Below are 18,736 nucleotides of genomic sequence, written 5' to 3' on the forward strand. Positions count from 1 at the left end.
CACAGCCAAAAAATAAATAAATAAATAAATAATAAAAAATTAAAAAAAAAAAAAGACAAGTAAAAGTATTCACCACAAAAGAAAAGCTAGAACTTTGGTATATTCCCTTCCAATTTTTTCTCTCATGCATACACTTTTTCATTATGGTAAAAAACATACAACATAAAATGTACCATCTTAGCCATTTTAAGTGTACAGTACAGTAGTGTTATGCACATATTTTTTAAAAATAAATTTATTTATTTATTTTTGGCTGTGTTGGGTCTTTGTTGCTGCGTGTGGGCTTTCTCTAGTTGTGGTGAGTGGGGGCTACTTTTCATTGTGGTCTGCAGCCTTCTCATTGTGGTGGCTTCTCTTGTTGCGAAGCACGGTATCTAGGCGTGCAGGCTTCAGTAGTTGTGGCTCACGGGCTTAGTTGCTCCGCGGCACATGGGATCTTCCCGGAGCAGGGCTCCAACCTGTGTCCCCTGCATTGGCAGGCGGACTCTTAACCTCTGTGCCACCAGGGAAGTCCCCATATATTTTTACATATGTGTCATACTTGTCCCTATTGTACCCTGAGTTTTTCCCTCACTTTACCTCATATCAAATAAATCTTCCATGTAGCCAATTTGTCTACATGCTTGTAATTTTAAAGATGCATAATATTCTATACCATGGTTATAACGTACTTTATTTAACTGTTCACCTATAATTGGACATATATGTTGCTTACAATTTTTCACTCAAAATATTATTATGAACTTTTAGTTCATGCAGTATTTTTCTCTTTAATACTTTTAATGAACTTGATTTTCTAGAAGTTTTCTGGGGAAAACTAAGTCAAAAGTGATGTCTTGCATGGTTCTTAAGAATTACAATAAAATTGCTTCCCAGTGGTTTGCTCCAATTTACAATGATCCCAGTGAAGTATGAGAGTACCAATTTCACCACACTCTCACAACTTTTTCTGTTGCTAATTTAATAGTATAAAACGTTTCTTATTTTAATATGTATTTTTCCTGTGTCTATTTTCCTTGATTGTTTTCTCTGTTGGGAAATACCAGTTCCTGTCACTTGCTCGGTTTACCTTTGGGAGGTTGTCTCAATATTTTTCTTCTTCCTTTCCATGGGCTGTATATATAATAGAGATTTTAACCCTTTTTCATATTTATTGTGAATATTTTCCCCCAGCTATTGGTTTAAATTTACTTGTTATACTGTCATCTGAAGCAACTTAACATTGTTATACAGTTCAGATCTTTTTCAATGTGGTTTTTCCTATCATCTGTCATCTTAGAATATTCTCTCCACTTTGTCTTATCCCCAGGGCTTTGATAAAGGATTTAATTCTGCTTTATCTTCCTGATTTTATTTTCTGTATCTAATTATATCATTCATCCATTGTGATGTAAATGATATGCAGGTCAAATTCATCTGTTCCTTAAATGCTCACTAGTTAACCAACACTCTTCCTTTAAATACACTTGAAAAAACCCTTGAATAACTGAGACAGTAGGTCTATGCCTGTATGAAGAGTTCTTGTGTGCTGGGGCAGGATTCCAGGCTCCCTGGGGAAAGGGGAGGAAGGTACAGTCCCAAAGGACTTAGGATGTGGTGTGGTTCAGTGAGAACAGAAAAGGAGCAATAACCAGAATGAAGTGTGGGAGTGCCCCTAAATGTCCTTGCGTTTTCACCTTGCTCGTCCCTTCCCCATATTGGGGAATGACTGCATTTCTAAAAATTAAAGACCACTTGACCCAGAGGTTTTTCTATCTTGTTAGAGTCCTGCTAAGTTTCCAAGAATGAGGGCTCTCAGTTGACCTACAGCAGTACATTTACTAATCAATCGTGCATGGAGCCTGTGCTAGGCACATTGTGTGTGCCCGTGTAAGAAGCAGAATAATAGCCCCAGGACAGCCATGAGTTATGCTGTGAGAAGAAAAGGATAAAAGGGAGATGAGAAGAGAAATCTAGGTAGATGTAGAGATGGCTCCGCTGTGCAGCCTTAATGGTGTGGGGCGCGGTACTGTCCCTGTGAAGGGCTGTGCCCGCCCTCTATCCTCCCGCCGCCGCTGCCGTGCACCTCTACTCTCCTCTCAGTTGGTCGAAGCCCCTGCACACACAGACAAGACTCTCCACTTGCTTCCCTGCCCTCGGCCAGGCTGCATCTCAAAGCTTCTGCAAGGGTCTTAATCCTGGCGGAGAGCCACGTGCACTAGACTGGGAGTCAGAGTGTCCGCCCCCACTACCCTCCCCCCCAACCCATCCCCACTGCTGCCCAAGAGCCTGGAGCCTGAAAGCTTAAGCGACTACACTCGGAAGGAAGGCACGTCTGACCTCCTGGTTCTGGTTCCCACCCGCCCACCCAGGTTCGCGGTTATCTTTCCTTCCCGGTGCTCACAGTAAGCAGACCGCAAACCCATAACCACTTGTTTTTTCTTTGCTGGGACCATGTACAACAACGCTTGGCTTTGCATCTTTTAACTGGCAGGCAGGTGGAGGGAACGCGCCTCAGGACCTCTGTCTCGTCCTGTTTGGCATGAAGAAGTCACGCATCTTAACCTGTTGGCAGAGCATCTGCCACTTTAATCTTGAGAAAGAAAAAGGATCTGGTCCATTTAACGTTAGCACGGAGATTCCAGATCCCCGAACCTGTTAAACAGCGACGTCCGTGCCAGCTTGGCTCTCGGGGAAGCCCAGCCACTGTTAATCTCCAGGACAACCTCTTCCTCGCCACCCTCCACTGAGGGAATTCACCCTCGGGGCCGCCCCGCCTGGCTCCCTCCCACAGCCCCGCGAAGACTGGAGCAGGTGCTCCCCTCAGAAAGGCCCTGTAGTGCCCCGTGGCTCTCAGGGTGCGCAGTGGGACTCGGTAAAGCCGCTGTCCCCTCCCCTGGCCTGCGCCTCCGGGGCAGGGCAGCCGGGGGCCGCGGAAGGAGCGAGAGTGGCGTCCGCGTGACTGATCGAGGCGGAGAAAGTCCCCCGAGACTGTGACCCCTGCGCTGGGGGAAGGCGGGGCCGATGTGCAGGAAGATGCCGTGACGGGACCGGGAAAAAAAACACCAACCCCAAACCACCCACTTGTGTTTCTCAACCCGAGTTCTCCGAGAGCGGCCGAAAGACCCCAGACGCTGCGCGGCACCTCCTCGACCCCCACCTGCCCAGCCTCGCTTCTTGTGGGTGGGCTTCGCGCTCCCTCCCGGGTTTCGGAGTCACCACGTGACTTCCACGAAGAGTGAGGCCCCAGCGGAAAGCCGCGACAGGGGTGGTATTTGGGACCCCGAGGTGCGGCGAGAGGGCGGGGAGAGGAGGAGACGAGGCGGGGGTGGGAGAAGGAGGGGGCGGGGCGGACTTGGGGACGGGAAGGACGGCGGGCTCGGACTGGGGGGTGGGGAAACCCGGGCGTTGCGCAGCGGGCGCTGGAGCCGGGAAAGCGGGAAGCCCGAGGGGGCGGGGCAGAGGCGGCGGCCGGCAGGTGCTGGGGCGCGGGGATGCCGGTGGCGGGAGAGAGCCGGTAGGCAGCTCCCCGCGTGCAGGGCGCGCCGGGCCGGGCGGCCGCTCCTCCGCTAGGCTGCGCGGCGGGGCGGGCCGGGCCGGAGAAGCGCGCGGCATGTCGCAAGGGCTCCCGGCCGCCGGCAGCGTCCTGCAGAGGAGCTTCGCGGCGCCGGGGAACCAGACGCAGCCGCAGGTAGTGAACTAGAGGCTCGGGGAGGACCGCGGGCGATGCGGGGGTGGGCGCGCCTGGGGGCGCGAGGAGGTGGGTGCTGGGGCTCCCGGCTGGTGACCACTGAGTGCAAGCGTGGAGGGCTCTGCGGGAGCTAGACGCGAGCGGTGTGGGGGCCGCGGGGGCGGGCCAGGGACCCTGGCGTGGGCCTCTGCCCTGCCGCCCCCGCGCACGCACGGTGCCCGGGGCGTCCGGGATGGTGACTGGGCCCCTGAGCCTGGGAGGGGGGAGAGGCCAGAGGGCGCCGTCGCCTGGTAGGGCTGGGCACTGTCCACGCTCCCCCGCACGTGGGGTCCCCGCTGCCTTGGGCGTCGCCATCCATGCGCCGCCGCCGGGTGCCACCCCACCGCCGGAGCGCGTGGTCCTTCCCCGCCGCTCCGAGCGGGGGCCAAGGTGTGGAGAGAGGAAATTCCGCTACAAGGGGAAACTCGTGCCCAGGCACTCCCAACATCTACCGGCTGCCTCCCGAATGGCCTAGCGGTGCGAGGTAGGGGCTACAAGCAGGCGGCGCTCGGTCCTGTGCGCTGTCCACCACCACGTTTACAACCGCGTACTCGGGAAACTGGCACAAAGTTGCCCGCAGGGACTGCAGTATGAGAACTTCCCGCTCTGCTGCTTTAGGAGTGAGTCTTTTCATGGTTATGCCCCTCTTCTCAATTCGGTGCCTGGCACAGAATGTCATCGGGTGACGCTAGAGAGTCACACATCTGAGTTTAGGCCTCGGCTTTGCCACACACAGGCTGAGTAGCCTTGGGCAATTTGCTCAACCTCTCTGAGCCTCAATTTCCCCACGTGTAAAATCAGTATAACAATATCCACTTCTCATGATACTTATGAGAACTAATTGAGATGTGGTTAATAATATATGACTATCTCAACAGTTTGCTCCCCTCTTTCCATCTTGATTAAATGTTTCTGCTGGTTGTCAGGTATGACAATGATAGGTGATAAATCCAGTTTGGAGTGTCTGCTCCTACAGGGCAGAGTGCAGACTGCTTCATGTGCCCTATGAATTTCTGATGATGAACAGAGAGGCATGATTTGGTGACAGGCACTATGGGGGACTCAATAAAAAATAGCAGCAGACTTAACAGATTATTGAGGGCATACCATGCGCTGGTAGCTTTGGGATAAAATCTCATTTTATCCTATGCAGCCCCAAGCATTGGGCTGTTAGGGTGATCATTGCAGAGATTACTGGCTACTTGTTCAGGGCATGTGTCTCTAGTGCCCAGGACAGTGCCTGGCACATGGCAGGTACTCAGTTAATACTTACTGAAAGAATGAATGAATCGCACAACAAATGAGAAAATGGAAAAATCAGAGAGTTTAAGTCATTTACCCAAGACCATATTGATAGTAGGAGACAAAACCAGGAACTGTGTATTTCTAAAGCTAGACGTTCTGTCTGCTGCACTCGCCGTCGTGTTGCGGTTATATCTACCGAGACTTCTTTGCCTCTAAAAGACTACACTTTAACATTTTATGCCTGTTCCCTTAAGCACTGCCTCTAGTCCACTTCTATTTGTTACGTTCTTTCTTCTTATCCTTTCATAGCTTTATATTCTTGCATATGCTGAAAATTCTTTACCTGCTGTAACTTGGGGAGGTGATATGGGTCTTTCCTTATTTGGAATATTAGACCAGATAAAATGATAACTGAAAACATCCATTATTTTATGTTATCAATATTTGCTTTCCATTAATAGTAATAATTGAGTAGCTTTCCTGTGTTTGTATCCCACTAATCTCTTGGCCTTTACACTCTTTAAAGGTAGTATTTCCCGGGTGTCTTCTCATAGGGTCTGGAAAGCAAATAGTGCCCCACTTCTCCATGTCTTCTATAACTGGCTGAAGTGTTTTTTACCATGGTAGGTGGATTTTTCTGCCTGCCTGTTTCAGGATAACTCTTGAAGGATTTGACCGAGTTTGGTTAAATCTCATATACAGCCAAGAGCTTTCAAGACACATCATAAAATTTGCTTTCTCATTCGCCCTGACCTGTGTGTGAAACAAAACGTCAGTCAGACATTGTTCAAAGGAACCTGTTGTTGTGGCGTTCAGGATCACGTGGTACGTTGGGAGAGTTACGTGGTTGCAGTTAGTTGTCAGCGTAATGGTGATCTGTACACAGTATCAAAAGTACCTGTTTGCGCGTGGTGGCGGAAGCCCCGGCCCACGGCAAGTCCCAGATAGCAGCCGAGCCGCCTTCTGCCTTTCCCGTCCTCAGATGAGCACCAGCACCACACCTCTTCCAGGCACATGCCCTGCAGGGGAGAGGTTTGAGAACGTTGGTTTGGAGTCCAGCAGACCTGAGTTCCACTTCCCGTTCGCCCCGCTACTAGCTGTGATACCTCGAGCAAGTTCCTCAGCATCTCTGAGTTTCTTATTCCTCATCTTTTAGATGGCGGTCCCATCACACATTTCTCAGGGTGGCGACAGGGGTTAACAGCTAGCACAGTCATAGCGCATGGTGAGTGCTCCTCGGCGCGGGGCCGCTGTTACCCCACTGATGTAGCAGCAAGCACTGCTGTGGCTGCAGAGGAAATTGTGTTGCTCCGTAAGCAATGCTGGGTGAAGAGAGAGGGCAGGGAAGGTGAGGCGAGGGGCCTCAGCATCACACCTGACCACACCTTCCCCCCCAGAGCCCTGAGGATGATGACAGGAAGGTCCGAAGGAGGGAAAAAAACCGAGTTGCTGCTCAGAGAAGCCGGAAGAAGCAGACCCAGAAGGCTGACAAACTGCATGAGGTGAGTGTGCGGTTAGGGCAGAGCCATGCCAAGGAGGCCATGCAAGGGCCATGGCAAGGAGTCATTCTCCACCCTTGCACTGTGGTGGACCTAAGGTCACACCCTGGTCATCACCGGGTCGGCCACATGCACGTCTAATTCTGCTGTGTCCTTCCAGCCCAGTGTTCTTGAGTCTTCACTCGCTGGTGTCCTCATTTCTCCCTCACTGGTTGCATCTCACACTCAAGTTTCCTTTATTCTAAAATAAAGAACCCACCTTTTGATCCTGATTCCCTTTCAAGCTAGCGCCCCGTTTCTTTTCTTTCCCTCTTTTATTTCCCTGCTTATTAAAAAGAGACCTGCTGTCTCCATGTCCTCAGTTCCTGTTTATTCCCCAGTCCTCTGGGATATCGTTTCTGCTCCCCCAACACACATACATGCACACACACACATGCACGCTTCCTACAGAAGCTGCTCTGCTGAGGCCACTAGTGCCCTGGCACTGCCCGGTCCAGGGACCTCTCTCTCGTCCCCTCATCCTTCACCTTGCTGGCTCCTCTGACACCACTGATCCTCGCCTTCTTGAAACCTTCTTTCAAGGTCTTTAGCTTCTAAAAGACCACATTTCCTATTTCTCCTGACCCTCTTCACCACTGTTTTCTTAGTTTCTTTGTTCACCTTTCTACCTCTGTTTTCTTAGACGTTGGTGTTGACCAGGCTTTCAGACTCTGCCCTTTTTTCTTCTCACCCTGGAAGATTTAATCTATTAATCTGTTCTGCCAGCGTCAGCTCCCAACATCACTCACTCTCAGGTAGGCATTGATTACTCCAAGACCTCTGGCCCTAACCCCACATCTCCAGTGTCTGCTTAGATGCCTCCAAATGGCTCGCCACAGTCTCCTCAGCTGTAGCGTGACCATGATAGCGTGTCTGTTCACCCTGAGACTTTTTCTTCTCACTGTCATCAAATTGTAGTTAATGGAGCTAACTAACCATCTATCTTATCACCCAAATCAGGAACCTGAGTTTTATTCTAAGCTCTTCCATTTTCCTCTGTCCCGGTGCATAATCCCACATAATCTCACAGTCAGGACATGGGAACTGACGTCGAAGGCATCCCAGGATCTGTCCAAGGAATTGATGGCACTCCCATGCTCTTGTCTTTGCACAGAGTTGGTGTGAATATTAAGGGTTTTAGTTCAGCTCTCTCCTGCCACACTTTCTGGCCATAGATTGTCTCAGCAAGGCCAGTCTGGGGGGCACTGATAGCACAGGAGACTCTGAGGTGTTATGAGGGGGAAATGACAGTCTCTAAAAACCCCTTCACACTGAGCAGAGAACAGATTTAGAATGCACAGGCTCCAGGGAGAGGTGACCCACTGATATAAATTCACAGAGGGCCATAGATTATAAATGTTACGTTCTTTCTTGAAAGTAGGAAGTCTGGGCTGTAGAAAGAGACTAGGATCTTCAGACCAGGGTCAGGGAAGGTCCGTCCCAGCCGGGATTAGTTCTGTAAAATTTCCACAGAGGAATTGGGATGCCCTTTGCCTCCTTTCTTTCCTTCCCCTTGCTCCTGGAGCAAGCCTGGTTCTAGCTGCATGCTACCAAATAACCCCCAGAGGGGACTTGTGGCTCGGTCAGTGCAAGGCCCTATGTTCAGAACACATGTGCCAGCAAGGCCCTTCCTCTCGAGGAACTTCTAGTTGGAGCCAGATGCATCCATATCAAAATACACTAGAGAACACTTGGTTTTAAATCCCAAGTGATTATGTGTGTGGAGGTGACTAAATGACTTGGGCAAGATCTTTCATGGAGCAAGGGTCGAGTAGATTCGTTCAACAAATATTTATCAAGAACCACTGCAGGCAAGGCATTGCCACTGGGTCACGAGGAGAGGATTAAGATCTCATTCCTGTCCTTGGGAGGCATCGGAGTCTCAAGGAAAGTATATTCGTTTCCTATGGCTGCTGTAACAAATTATGACAAATTTGGTGGCTTAAAACAACACAGATCTATTTTATCTCACAGTTTTGGAGGTCAGACATATGAAATGGGTCTCACTGGGCTAAAATCAAGGTGTCAGCAGGGCTGCATTCCTTCTGGAGGCTCTGCAGAGGAATCCGTTTCTTGCCTTTTCCAGCTTCTAGAGGCTTCTGTATTCCTTGGCTTGTTGGTCCCCTTCCATTTTCAAAGCCAGGACTGGCCAGTTGAGTCTTTCTCATCCTGCATCACTCTGACACCGTTTCTGTTGTTATATCTCCTTCTCTGCTTCCTCTTTCCCTAATACTCTCATGATTACACTGGGCTCGCCTGCATAATCTGGGATAATCTCCCTCTTTTAAGATATTCAACTTAGTCACATCTGCAAAGTCCCTTTTGCCATGTAAGGTAACATATTCACAGGTTCCAGAGATTGGATGTAAACATCATGGGGGTTGGCATTATTCTGCCTACCACAAACATAAATACTTTACTACAGTGTCAAAAAAAGATGGGTCTCTCAATTTCTGTCATTGTTGGATTTGATAACGAAATGAACTAGATGTCTGGGAAATTTAGGGGTGATTTGCCACATTTACTCCTGCCTAATCCCTTTTAGAACGGTGGGCGGAGGGCCCTCCATAGGATTCTTAGCTTGGTCTGCTGTCCATAATCATAACTGTGCCAGTTGCCCTTTCCAGAAGGGGGCCGACTGATCTGAAACCCAGTTCTTCCACAGAAGAACACGCCCTCCTCCTCTTTCTCTGTGGAGCTACAAGAATGGATTAGGATCATGCACCACCGGCAGATCACCTCAGCAAGGCCAGTTTTGTTGGGAAACACAGTATCAAGGAGGCCAGGACAGTGGTTCCATCCATACACAAGCCCCAAAGCGGAAGTCCACCCTTTACCGTCACTAGCTACACACAAGTGTCATTGGTCACTGGTGTCAGTAGTCACTTTGGTGACTAGTTTTTATTTTTATTTTTTTAATTTATTTTTATTTATTTATTTATTTATTTTAAAAATTTATTTTATTTTTGGCTGTGTTGGGTCTTCGTTGCTGCTGTATGCGGGCTTTTCTCTAGTTGTGGCGAGCGGGGGCTACTCTTTGTTGCAGTGCGCAGGCTTCTCATTGCGGTGGCTTCTCCTGTTGTGGAGCACGGGCTCTAGGCGCGAGGGCTTCAGTAGTTGTGGCATACAGGCTCAGTAGCTGTGGTGCACGGGCTTAGGTGCTCTGCAGCATGTGGGATCTTCCCAGACCAGGGCTCGAACCCGTGTCCCCTGCATTGGCAGGCAGATTCTTAACCACTGCGCCACCAGGGAAGCCTGGTGACTAGTTTTTAGATTTTGAAAAACATCTACATATTGAGAGTGGGATGTCTGGTTAAAAAATTTGGTGATGAATAATTTTACTGTGCTCCAGCGAGCTGCAGGCAGAGGACTTAGCACACTGCTTTGGGTCACAGCTGAAAGCCCCTCAGGCTCCCTGGGGCTCCCAGGACACATCTAGGTTGGGAAAAGTAAGAGCCAGACACAGTGCATGGAAACCTTCTCCTCAGACTTGGAATGAGGCCAGCTCATTGGGAGACACCGAAAGGCACAGAAAACTGCCACCTGATAGCCACGACTGCCCACTACTCCCTGGGGAGCTGAGCCCATCATAAGGGCTTTGAGTAAATGTAAAATCGATAGCTAGTGGGAAGCAGCCGCATAGCACAGGGAGATCAGCTCTGTGCTTTGTGACCACCTAGAGGGGTGGGATAGGGAGGGTGGGAGGGAGACGCAAGAGGGAAGAGATATGGGGATATATGTATATGTATAGCTGATTCACTTTGTTATACAGCAGAAACTAACACACCATTGTAAAGCAATTATACTCCAATAAAGATGTTAAAAAAAAAAAAAGGGCTTTGAGTAAAGCCCTTACCCCATAAATTCCTCTATCCTATACTGTGGGCTAGCATTGCTAAATATCTCCAAGTAACTCGAGCTCTTTATTTGCCTTTCCTGAACACCATGAAGGGGAATATTTAGAGCAAGACGTGTTTAAAATTCCCACCTTCCTCTCCTGCCCACTCAGTTCTTGAGCCTCTCTCACCTCCAACATCCAGAAAAACCTCCTCCAGTCCCGGCTGTTACAAGTCTCTCGGCTGCCTTCTTCCTTCCCCAGCTCTCCATCCCCAAAGCCGGGGGACTATCCAGCAGGGCAGAACCCCCTTGGAGGGCAGGGCGGGAGGAGAACCTGAGCAGGCCAAGCCAGAGAGAGGCTGGGGTCACTCTTCAGAGGTGTCTGAGTTTCCCCCTCAGGGTGGCGGCTGCCAGAAGTCGCCCCGCAGTGATGAGAAGCAGTTCCTAGTGTGTATCTGTGCACCTCGCTGTTCACTGTGACTTTTCGAGTCTTCCCTTCAAGGCACTTACCCTTCTCATGGAGATTTTGACCCGTGTTCGTCTCTGAATATTAGGCGCATGGCCCGGGTCCAGATTCACAAATGGGAACCCAAGAAAACAGTCCAGGTCTCTAAGCCCAGTTGAAAGTGTCTCAGAAGTGGGTTACACTGGTTCAAGCCAGGCACCCAAAGGTGTAAGACTGAGAAAGAACTTTGAGTCAGAAAAGGAAGGCAGCAATGCCATCCTCAGGAGCCCCAAATGTCACAAACTGACAACTTTCTTGGGCAATATGTTTGTGGTACGTGTTGCCCTGGTGCTTTCAGATATTGCATACTCTAAGAGAATCCTTCATGTCAGTCCTCACTGGGTTTAGAAACTGATGATGACACTAATTTGTACAGCCCTTGCTGGTGACACAATTTGTCTGCTGGGAAGTATATGAGCTTAAGGCTTGGGAATAGACTTACGGTAAAATCCTGAGCTCTCGTAGCCCTTTACTGCTGGTAACCACCATGGGGGGAAATTTAGGCCCAGACACTGCCAAGCGAAAGCAGAATTGCTGTCATTGCCTGAGGGCTGCAGTTGACCTCGAAGTCAGGGATCAGGCCCCATGTCTGCATGACCTCAGAAAAGTCACCGTACCTCTGAGTTTCAGCTGTCTCGCTTGTGAAATGGGGTCTGTGTCCTCCTGATGGCCTTTTCCTTCCCCTCATTTCCTTCCCACCTTAGTTATCATCTCTGGTCCCTGGTACCCACATTAGCTTCTTTACCAGGCTTTGCCTCAAAGGCATCCTAGACCCTGAATCACCCCCCAGACAGCACCTCATTCCTCAATCAACCTCTCTTCAGAAGCTCAGACCAGGGCTTCTCAACCTCAGCACTATGGACATTTGGGGTCAGCTATTTCCTCGTGGGGGTGGGGGGTGTCCTGTGCACCGTAGGACGTTGAGCAGCATCCGTGGCCTCGACCCACTAGAGGCAGTAGCGCCCCCTTCCCAGCTGTGACAACCCAAACTGTCTCCAGCCGCTCCAGATGTTCCCCGGGGACTGCCAGAATTGGCCCAGTTGAGAATCATTGCCCTAGACAGCTTAATTTCTGAGGCAGAAGTGGGATTTGCAGTGATTTCAGCGCCTCCCATTTCTGGTCTCTGCTTTGTGACTGTGTCCTGCACATACCCAGGGAAGGCGGCACAGTGACCTCAAATCCTCCCGGGATAGGAGATTGGAAAGGCAGCGAGATGTGAGCTAAACCGATCATCTCTTTGGAAATAACAAAGGGTCTAAAGTCCTTGGCTTATTTTTCAAATATGTTGAGTCCAGGTAATCTCTCCTCAGGTTGAAGTGGGTCTTACTCATTCCCCATTGTACCCACTCAGCGTTCTCACCTCCTCTTCCTCCCCTCTCAGCTCCCTCTTTTATTTTTGTGGAACTGGTCTCTCTTGAAGAAGATTTTGACTTCTTCTCTTTTTATTCCCTCAGCTCAGTAAAAGCCCCTCCGCAGATTTATGAGTAAAACTTAAATCCCAGAAGAGAAAGTCCCTGTGGAGAAGGCAGCCGAGGGGCCTGCTGGAGGCCCGCGACAGGCAGCTCCGTGGCCTTTCTGAGCTGGGGCTCGGGGAGAGCCGTGGACTTCGGCAGCACGGCCCCTGTGGCTTCCAGAGGGAGAGCTCAGAAGCTCAGAAGCATCTTGCCACAGCGTTCAGTAACTATACAAAGGCATGTGGAATATTCTGCTACAGGGAGAATTCTGTTCTTTGGAATCTAGTTGGAGTCTTAGCTCATCGGAACCGTTCAAATGCATTCTTCATTTTACTTGGAGGTGAAGAGAATTTCCAGGTGCAGGGTGGAGAGTGTGTGTGTGCGCGCGCACATGTGCGAACTACCCAGAGCTGTGGCCTCTCTCAGCCCTTTGCTACAGGCAGCGCTCCCCACGATGCCCCACAGGTCCCCATCTCCTCCTCCCAGCCAGACCCTTCCTGCCCACAGAGGGCCTCTTGCTGCATTGGGAGACTGAATTCTGACTCCCGGACTAGAGCCGTCAGAGGCCAGAGGAGAGCCTGGGGCATTGGGAGTGGTAGGCCTGGAGGAGAGCTGAAGGCGTAATGCAGCCAGGGTACTAGGGGGCCAAAGTGGCCCAGCTCAGCCTGTGGCGGGGAGGGCGAGGCCCGCTGCCATGGAGAGTATTCCAGGTCACCCTGAGAGCCGGCCTGGGAAAGACAGGAGGCAGAGAGATAGCTCCGATGGCCTCTACGTGCAACCTCTCTGGGGCCCTTGTTCTGAGAGGGAAGAAAGTGCCTAGAGTGGGAGAGAGGGAAGGAAGGGGACAAGAGAAGGAGACCAAGGGTGAGGGTTGTGGAGTCACTGAGCTCGTAGACGTTGGCGCTGGGGACTGTCAGGCAGGGGTACAGGAGAAGGTAGCAGAGGCCCCTAGTTGCCATACATTTCTGATCTTCGGGGAGAGACCTTATTTAATATAAATAAGATTGACTATGATACAAGACTGAATAGAGCACGTAATGAGAGATGTGGTTCCATTAGGTGCTATGATCTGGGAAGCCTTCCTGGAGGTGGTGGGCTTGACCTTCCATACAAAAGCAGGAAGGCAGCCCAGTTGAGGAGAACAGCTTTAGTAAAGAGGCAGAGCTGAGAATTTGCATGTATCTTCATGGCCTGTAAGAAGATCAGACTCTTAAAATAATATTTCTTAAAAATTACTGGTAAGATAATAAGGTTGGGCTCCCAGCTCAGGAAATGCATGGTATGCATGGTTCAACAAAGCCTAACCATATGAATCAACCTAGAAATGATTGAAAACAACATTTCAACAAGATGCAAATAAGATCGTCAGCCTTAAGAAGGTCTCTATTGGTATACCGTAGGGCTCTGCAAGTGGCTGAGTATTGTAGGACTTATTAATGAGTTGGGTGAAGAAAAGGAAGACCTACTTCATCGAGTTAGTGGACAGCTTAGAGCTGTGTGGTATCACTAACCCAGGAGCTGACACAATCAATATTCAAAAAGATTTTGCTAGGCTAGCAGATGACCAAGCAAACAGGGCAAAATTCAGTAGAAGCGGATGTAAAGCCCACCCTTAAGCCAAAATATCAGTTGTAGTTCAAGTACGAACAGAGAAGCGGCCGATGCAGACAAAGCTTGCACTTCTCTGCATTCTCAGAGAGAATCCCCAGAGCTAAGTGGCTGCACACTTGGGTCCCACCCAGAGCAGACTACCTCACGCATTTGCCCTCTGCGTGGCGGGACCATCCCCAGAGTCGTGCATTGTGTTTTGGGAACATTTTCTCAGAGCTCCTGGCAAATTGGAACGTGTGTTGGGAATGGCCTCCCGAAGGGCGGAGGAACCAGAAGTCCTAAAACCCAAGGAACTCAGAGGACCTGAAGCAGTTGGGCTCAGAGAATACCTAAGGGGAAGTGGTATGGGGCCGTCTCCTAACATTTCAAGAACTGTGATGTTGAAAAAGTATCGCATGTACTCTATGTGGTTCCATAGGTGGAACCAAGCCCAGTGGGTGGGTTTAAAGGAGGGAATGATTTTGGATAGTACAAAGAGGAGCTCAGAAATAGCAGGAACTGTCCTTTGAAGGAGAGAGTGTCCAGCACAAGTTGGATGTCGGAGCTAGAATTACATAGGGAAGGTTTCTGCGCTGTGTGGTCTGGGATAAGGGCTCTCTGATCTCCCGCAGTTCTAAGCCTCTGTAAACTCCGATATAGTGGAAGCTTAACAGGTGAGTGTTGGAGCAAAGCCAAGGCAAGGGGTGTTTTCATTCATTTACTCAGCATTCGACAAACATTTGTTATGTTCCAGGCACTGTTGCAGGTGCTGGGGCTGTAACAGTGAACCCAGCAGAAACCATCAGAAAGCAGATCAGCGGCTGTGGGGAGAGGGCCACTGACTGCAGAGGGAGATCAGGGAACTTTTCAGAGTGATGGAAATGTTCTGCGTCTTGATCAACACAGTTGTTTACATTTGTCAAAACTCATCAAATTATACACTTAAAATTAGGTGCGTTTTATTTTATGTCAATTATAAATAAGATAATAAAGATGATTCAAAAAACAAAGCCCGGCCCTCATCCTGGTGGGAGGGGAGTGACGTGAAGCAAATGAACAAACAAATCTGAGTGGTGGGGGCGGCCACGGTTAATGAGAAAGATTTCAGGGAAGGAGGTGAGCATCGTGGCCGGGGTTAGATGTGCCCAGAGGACAGAGGAAGGGCACGTGGCTTCAGAACCGATGCTAAAGACTGATTTCTGTCTTTCCAGGAATATGAGTGCCTGGAGCAAGAAAACACAGTGCTGCGGAGAGAGATCGGGAAGCTGACGGAGGAGTTGAAGCACCTGAGCGAGGTGCTGAAGGAGCACGAGAAGATATGCCCGCTGCTGCTCTGCCCCATGAACTTTGTGCCGGTGCCGCGGCTGGACCCCGTGGCTGGCTGCCTGCCCCGGTGAAGCCCAAAGACGGTTCTCCTCTGCCCAGCAGGGCGCGTTGGTCTTTTTCACACCTGGGAAGAGGCTTCCCTCTGCATCTGTGTACCGGGGGACCTGTGGCCGGGTCGGCTCTTAGGAGCTCCGGGCCGTGTCCCCAGCAGCCCAGGCTCAGCATGATGTTCTCGCAGGCCCCTGACTCAGAGCCTGTAGCAGATCCAGGCAGGGAGGCCATCCTCAGGAGTCACTGCGCGTCCACTTTGGCAGCTAGTAGGTTCCGTCGTTGTGCAGAATCATTTCCTCTAGCATATGGATAATAAAGGTGTTATCTTCTCTCCTTTCGCCAAGTTCTTAGAATTTAGAGACACAATACCTTTCCTCTTCCTGAAGAGGTCATCTCCTGTCTCCTCAGGTGGTTTTGCAGCTCCTGGGTCTTGCTTCTCCTCCTGGTCATCTCCCCCATGGTCACATCCATGCTAGATGAGGAGGCACCTTTGGGGTGGGACTCCTCTGCCACCCCAGCTGGGTCATGCAGGGGTGTGCTGGGCGTGACTCGTGCTTGTCTTATGCGCTGCGTGACCCTCCATCCTGGTCAACTTTCCCACCCAGGCTGGACCGTCCTGGAAGATTTTCTACTCCAGGCTGGTTTTCCCATGTGCTCTGTATATTCCCAGGTCACCTCCCATTCCATTAGTAGTCATAGGATCAGGGGACAAATGTACTTTATAGAAGTCTGAATCACACTCGAATGGAGGAGATCTGTCCCCTATTTAAACAAGCAAATATTTGGGTAGATGAGGAGAGGAGAGCTATTTCCTTTTAAAGGTCCCTTCCAACTCTATTCTTTCAGGAAAATCAGAACCAGGCCAAGTTGAAAGTGGCCCCAGCAAGAAAAGCAAAATGGGAGAACACATCCCGTCCCCTCCCAATTCTCTTTCTTCCTGGAACAAGAGAGTTGTGGAAAGTGGAGCCAGCCTATCATAAAGGGAACAAGAAATGGGAACAGCAGGGAAAGTGCTTTGTTGTAAATGTAAATGGTTAAAAAAGAGAAAAGAAATAGAAAGCAGCTCTTGCCAGGGGTGAAGAACTTGCTGACCTCATGCCAGGATTCCTACTGGCTAATCCCCACCAGCCTCCTCTTTTTTTCCTCTTTTCTCTCTTTCTTCCCCTGCTTACTGGAGGCTGGCCTGGTGTCTTCTAACTCACGCAGGCTGATGGTGGCAAGATTTCCCTGGTCAGAGGCGCTGGAAGGCTGCTGTTAGGGCCTGTGCCTGCTGGCAGGACCAGGCCAAAGCTTCCTGAATACAGCTCTTTCAGGGGGATGGTGGAATTATCTAGCCACGCGGCTTGTGGCATCTCAGTTCACCGACCAGGGATTGAACCCAGGCCCTTGGCAAGGAAAGCGTGGAGTCCTAACCACTGGACTCCCAGGGAATTCCCAGCACAAGAGACTTTAAGATCATCCAGCCTCATCCCTTCACTTTGTAGTTGAGGGGTGTGGCAAGGGGGAGGGGATTGCTCACGGTCACCTGTGAGTTAGAAGCAGGACCAGAAGCAGACCCCAGGGGATCTGACTGCTGACCCACTGTAGTTGATAGAGTCAGGCTGCCGCCGTGCCAGGGTCCTGCTCAGCTGGTGGCTAAATGTGGTGTGACCTTCTGTCAGCACCTCACCAGGCTGCCAGGGCTGCACAGTCCAGGCGGGCGGCCCATCTGTGAAGGATGGACTCAGAGCCAGGGCCCCGGGGGCCTATGCAGCTGAGGAGAGCATGGACACGTGAAGTATGCATCTTGTACCCGCCAGCATTTTGCTGCTGCTGTCTTTCAAGTCCAGCGCTTTCCAGAAGGGAGCATTTTACACTCTGGCTGGGGCTCACCTGGCCCTGCAGTACTTCCAGGCTCTGGCTTGCAGACCCCTCTCGCTGTCTGACTGCTGATCTGCTCTGACCCCTATGGTCACGGCTGTCCAGCTGGCTGTTCACCCACTCCACTGCTGACCCCAGGGAGTCTGTGCCCACCAGCCCCACTGGCCAGAGCCCCCTGGCGCCATGTAACAACCCAGGGACCAGTTTCCTTCCATGCAGCTGCTCTGGGCCCCCGAGGCCTTGGAGTCCCCCTAGATCCTCTACCCTGACTGGGAGACTTGGAGGAAGGGTCCGTGGAGGATGGTGGGAAGGGCTGTATCCTGGAGGTGAGAGTGCATCCTTTCCCATGCACAGTCCTTGTGCCAGACTTCAAACGCGTGGCCTCACCCAGACACAAGGGAGGCTGGGAAATGAAACTCAGCCCCGTGCCCGGGAGCTGGAGGAGCGGGCTTAGGCGAACATCTGTCAGCCTCTGCCATAAGACAACCTAGCTTTTGCTCCCGCCACCTCACCGAAACCGCCCCCTTGGAGGTCCCCAGTAGGCACTTTTTTGCTAAATCTAGTGGGCATGTCTCAGGCTTTATCTTCCTTTACTTCCTAACAGCCTGTGACACTGGCCTTGGTGTTGCTTCTACCCTCTCTACCTGCTTCTCAGTATAAAGGAGCTCCTCTTCTTGGGGCCTCAGTCACCACCTATCTCTATACGACAACTCCCACATCGGTACCCAGAGCCCCGCTCTCCCTTCAGAGGGCAGACTTGTGTATTCAGCTGCCCATCACGTGTCTCTGAAAGGCCGTCTCACAAACGTTTCCCACTCAACAAGTTCAAAACCATACTCGTGATCTCATCATCTTCCCTTCACACCTGCTTCTCAATCTGTTTTTCCCTGTTTAATAAAGGGCTCTGTCATCCATCTGGTCAGAAACCTACACATCATATTTGATTCCTCCAAATCCTTCAGTTGTGTCTCCTAGATATCCCCCGACCCAGCCACTTGGCTCCAATGTGCCAGCTGCCTTATCCACTATCAAGAACTTTACTCAAAATATCTGCTGGACACAGGGGCTTCCTCCCTAAGCTGTGTGTTTGCTGAGGTTGAACTCACATTTAGGGAGGGTTAGGCCCCCATTTTTGATGTCAACAGTAAATTTGGAGTTAGGGAACCAAAACTAGGGTAGTCCAGGGTAGTGAGTCATGGTGATGGGGACAAGTCCCCTCCAAGATAACTGGAGAGGTGACGAGAGTTCTGAAAACCAAATGTTCACGAAACTTGTTGCTAAAAACATCTTTATCCAGATCCCAGTAGCACTGAGGGCCGTCTCAGCTCCCCAACTGCTACCCTGAAAAAGTAGAAATTCCTTATAAATCAGAGAAATGATTATTTTGTTCCTGGAGGTATAAGGGAAGTAGACCAGTTCTGGAGACTAGATTTGATTGGCTGTATTCACACTGCTGCTGTGTGCCAGACATTGGGCCGGGTATCTGAATTAAATCTGAGAGTGGCTGTTTGTTGGGCTGGGAGGAAGGGAGGCAAGCTGAGAAAGGCCCCTTTAGAATAGAAAGTGTCAGAGAGGGAGGAAGCCCTTCCTTCATACCCATGCAGCCACACCACTTCCTGTC

General features: G+C 50.5%; 1 protein-coding gene across 1 annotated transcript; it reads left to right on the forward strand.

Annotated features, from left to right (window-relative positions):
• Nucleotides 1-3,592: 3,592 nt before the first annotated feature.
• Nucleotides 3,593-15,513, forward strand: BATF3 (basic leucine zipper ATF-like transcription factor 3). The gene is made up of 3 exons (XM_068538422.1): nt 3,593-3,670; nt 6,352-6,456; nt 15,090-15,513. The coding sequence occupies exons 1-3, from the start codon at nt 3,593-3,595 to the stop codon at nt 15,273-15,275; spliced, it is 369 nt and encodes a 122-aa protein (XP_068394523.1). The 3' UTR covers nt 15,276-15,513.
• Nucleotides 15,514-18,736: the final 3,223 nt, after the last annotated feature.

This window comes from Eschrichtius robustus, chromosome 3, assembly GCF_028021215.1.
Source record: "Eschrichtius robustus isolate mEscRob2 chromosome 3, mEscRob2.pri, whole genome shotgun sequence".
Taxonomy (NCBI): domain Eukaryota; kingdom Metazoa; phylum Chordata; class Mammalia; order Artiodactyla; family Eschrichtiidae; genus Eschrichtius; species Eschrichtius robustus.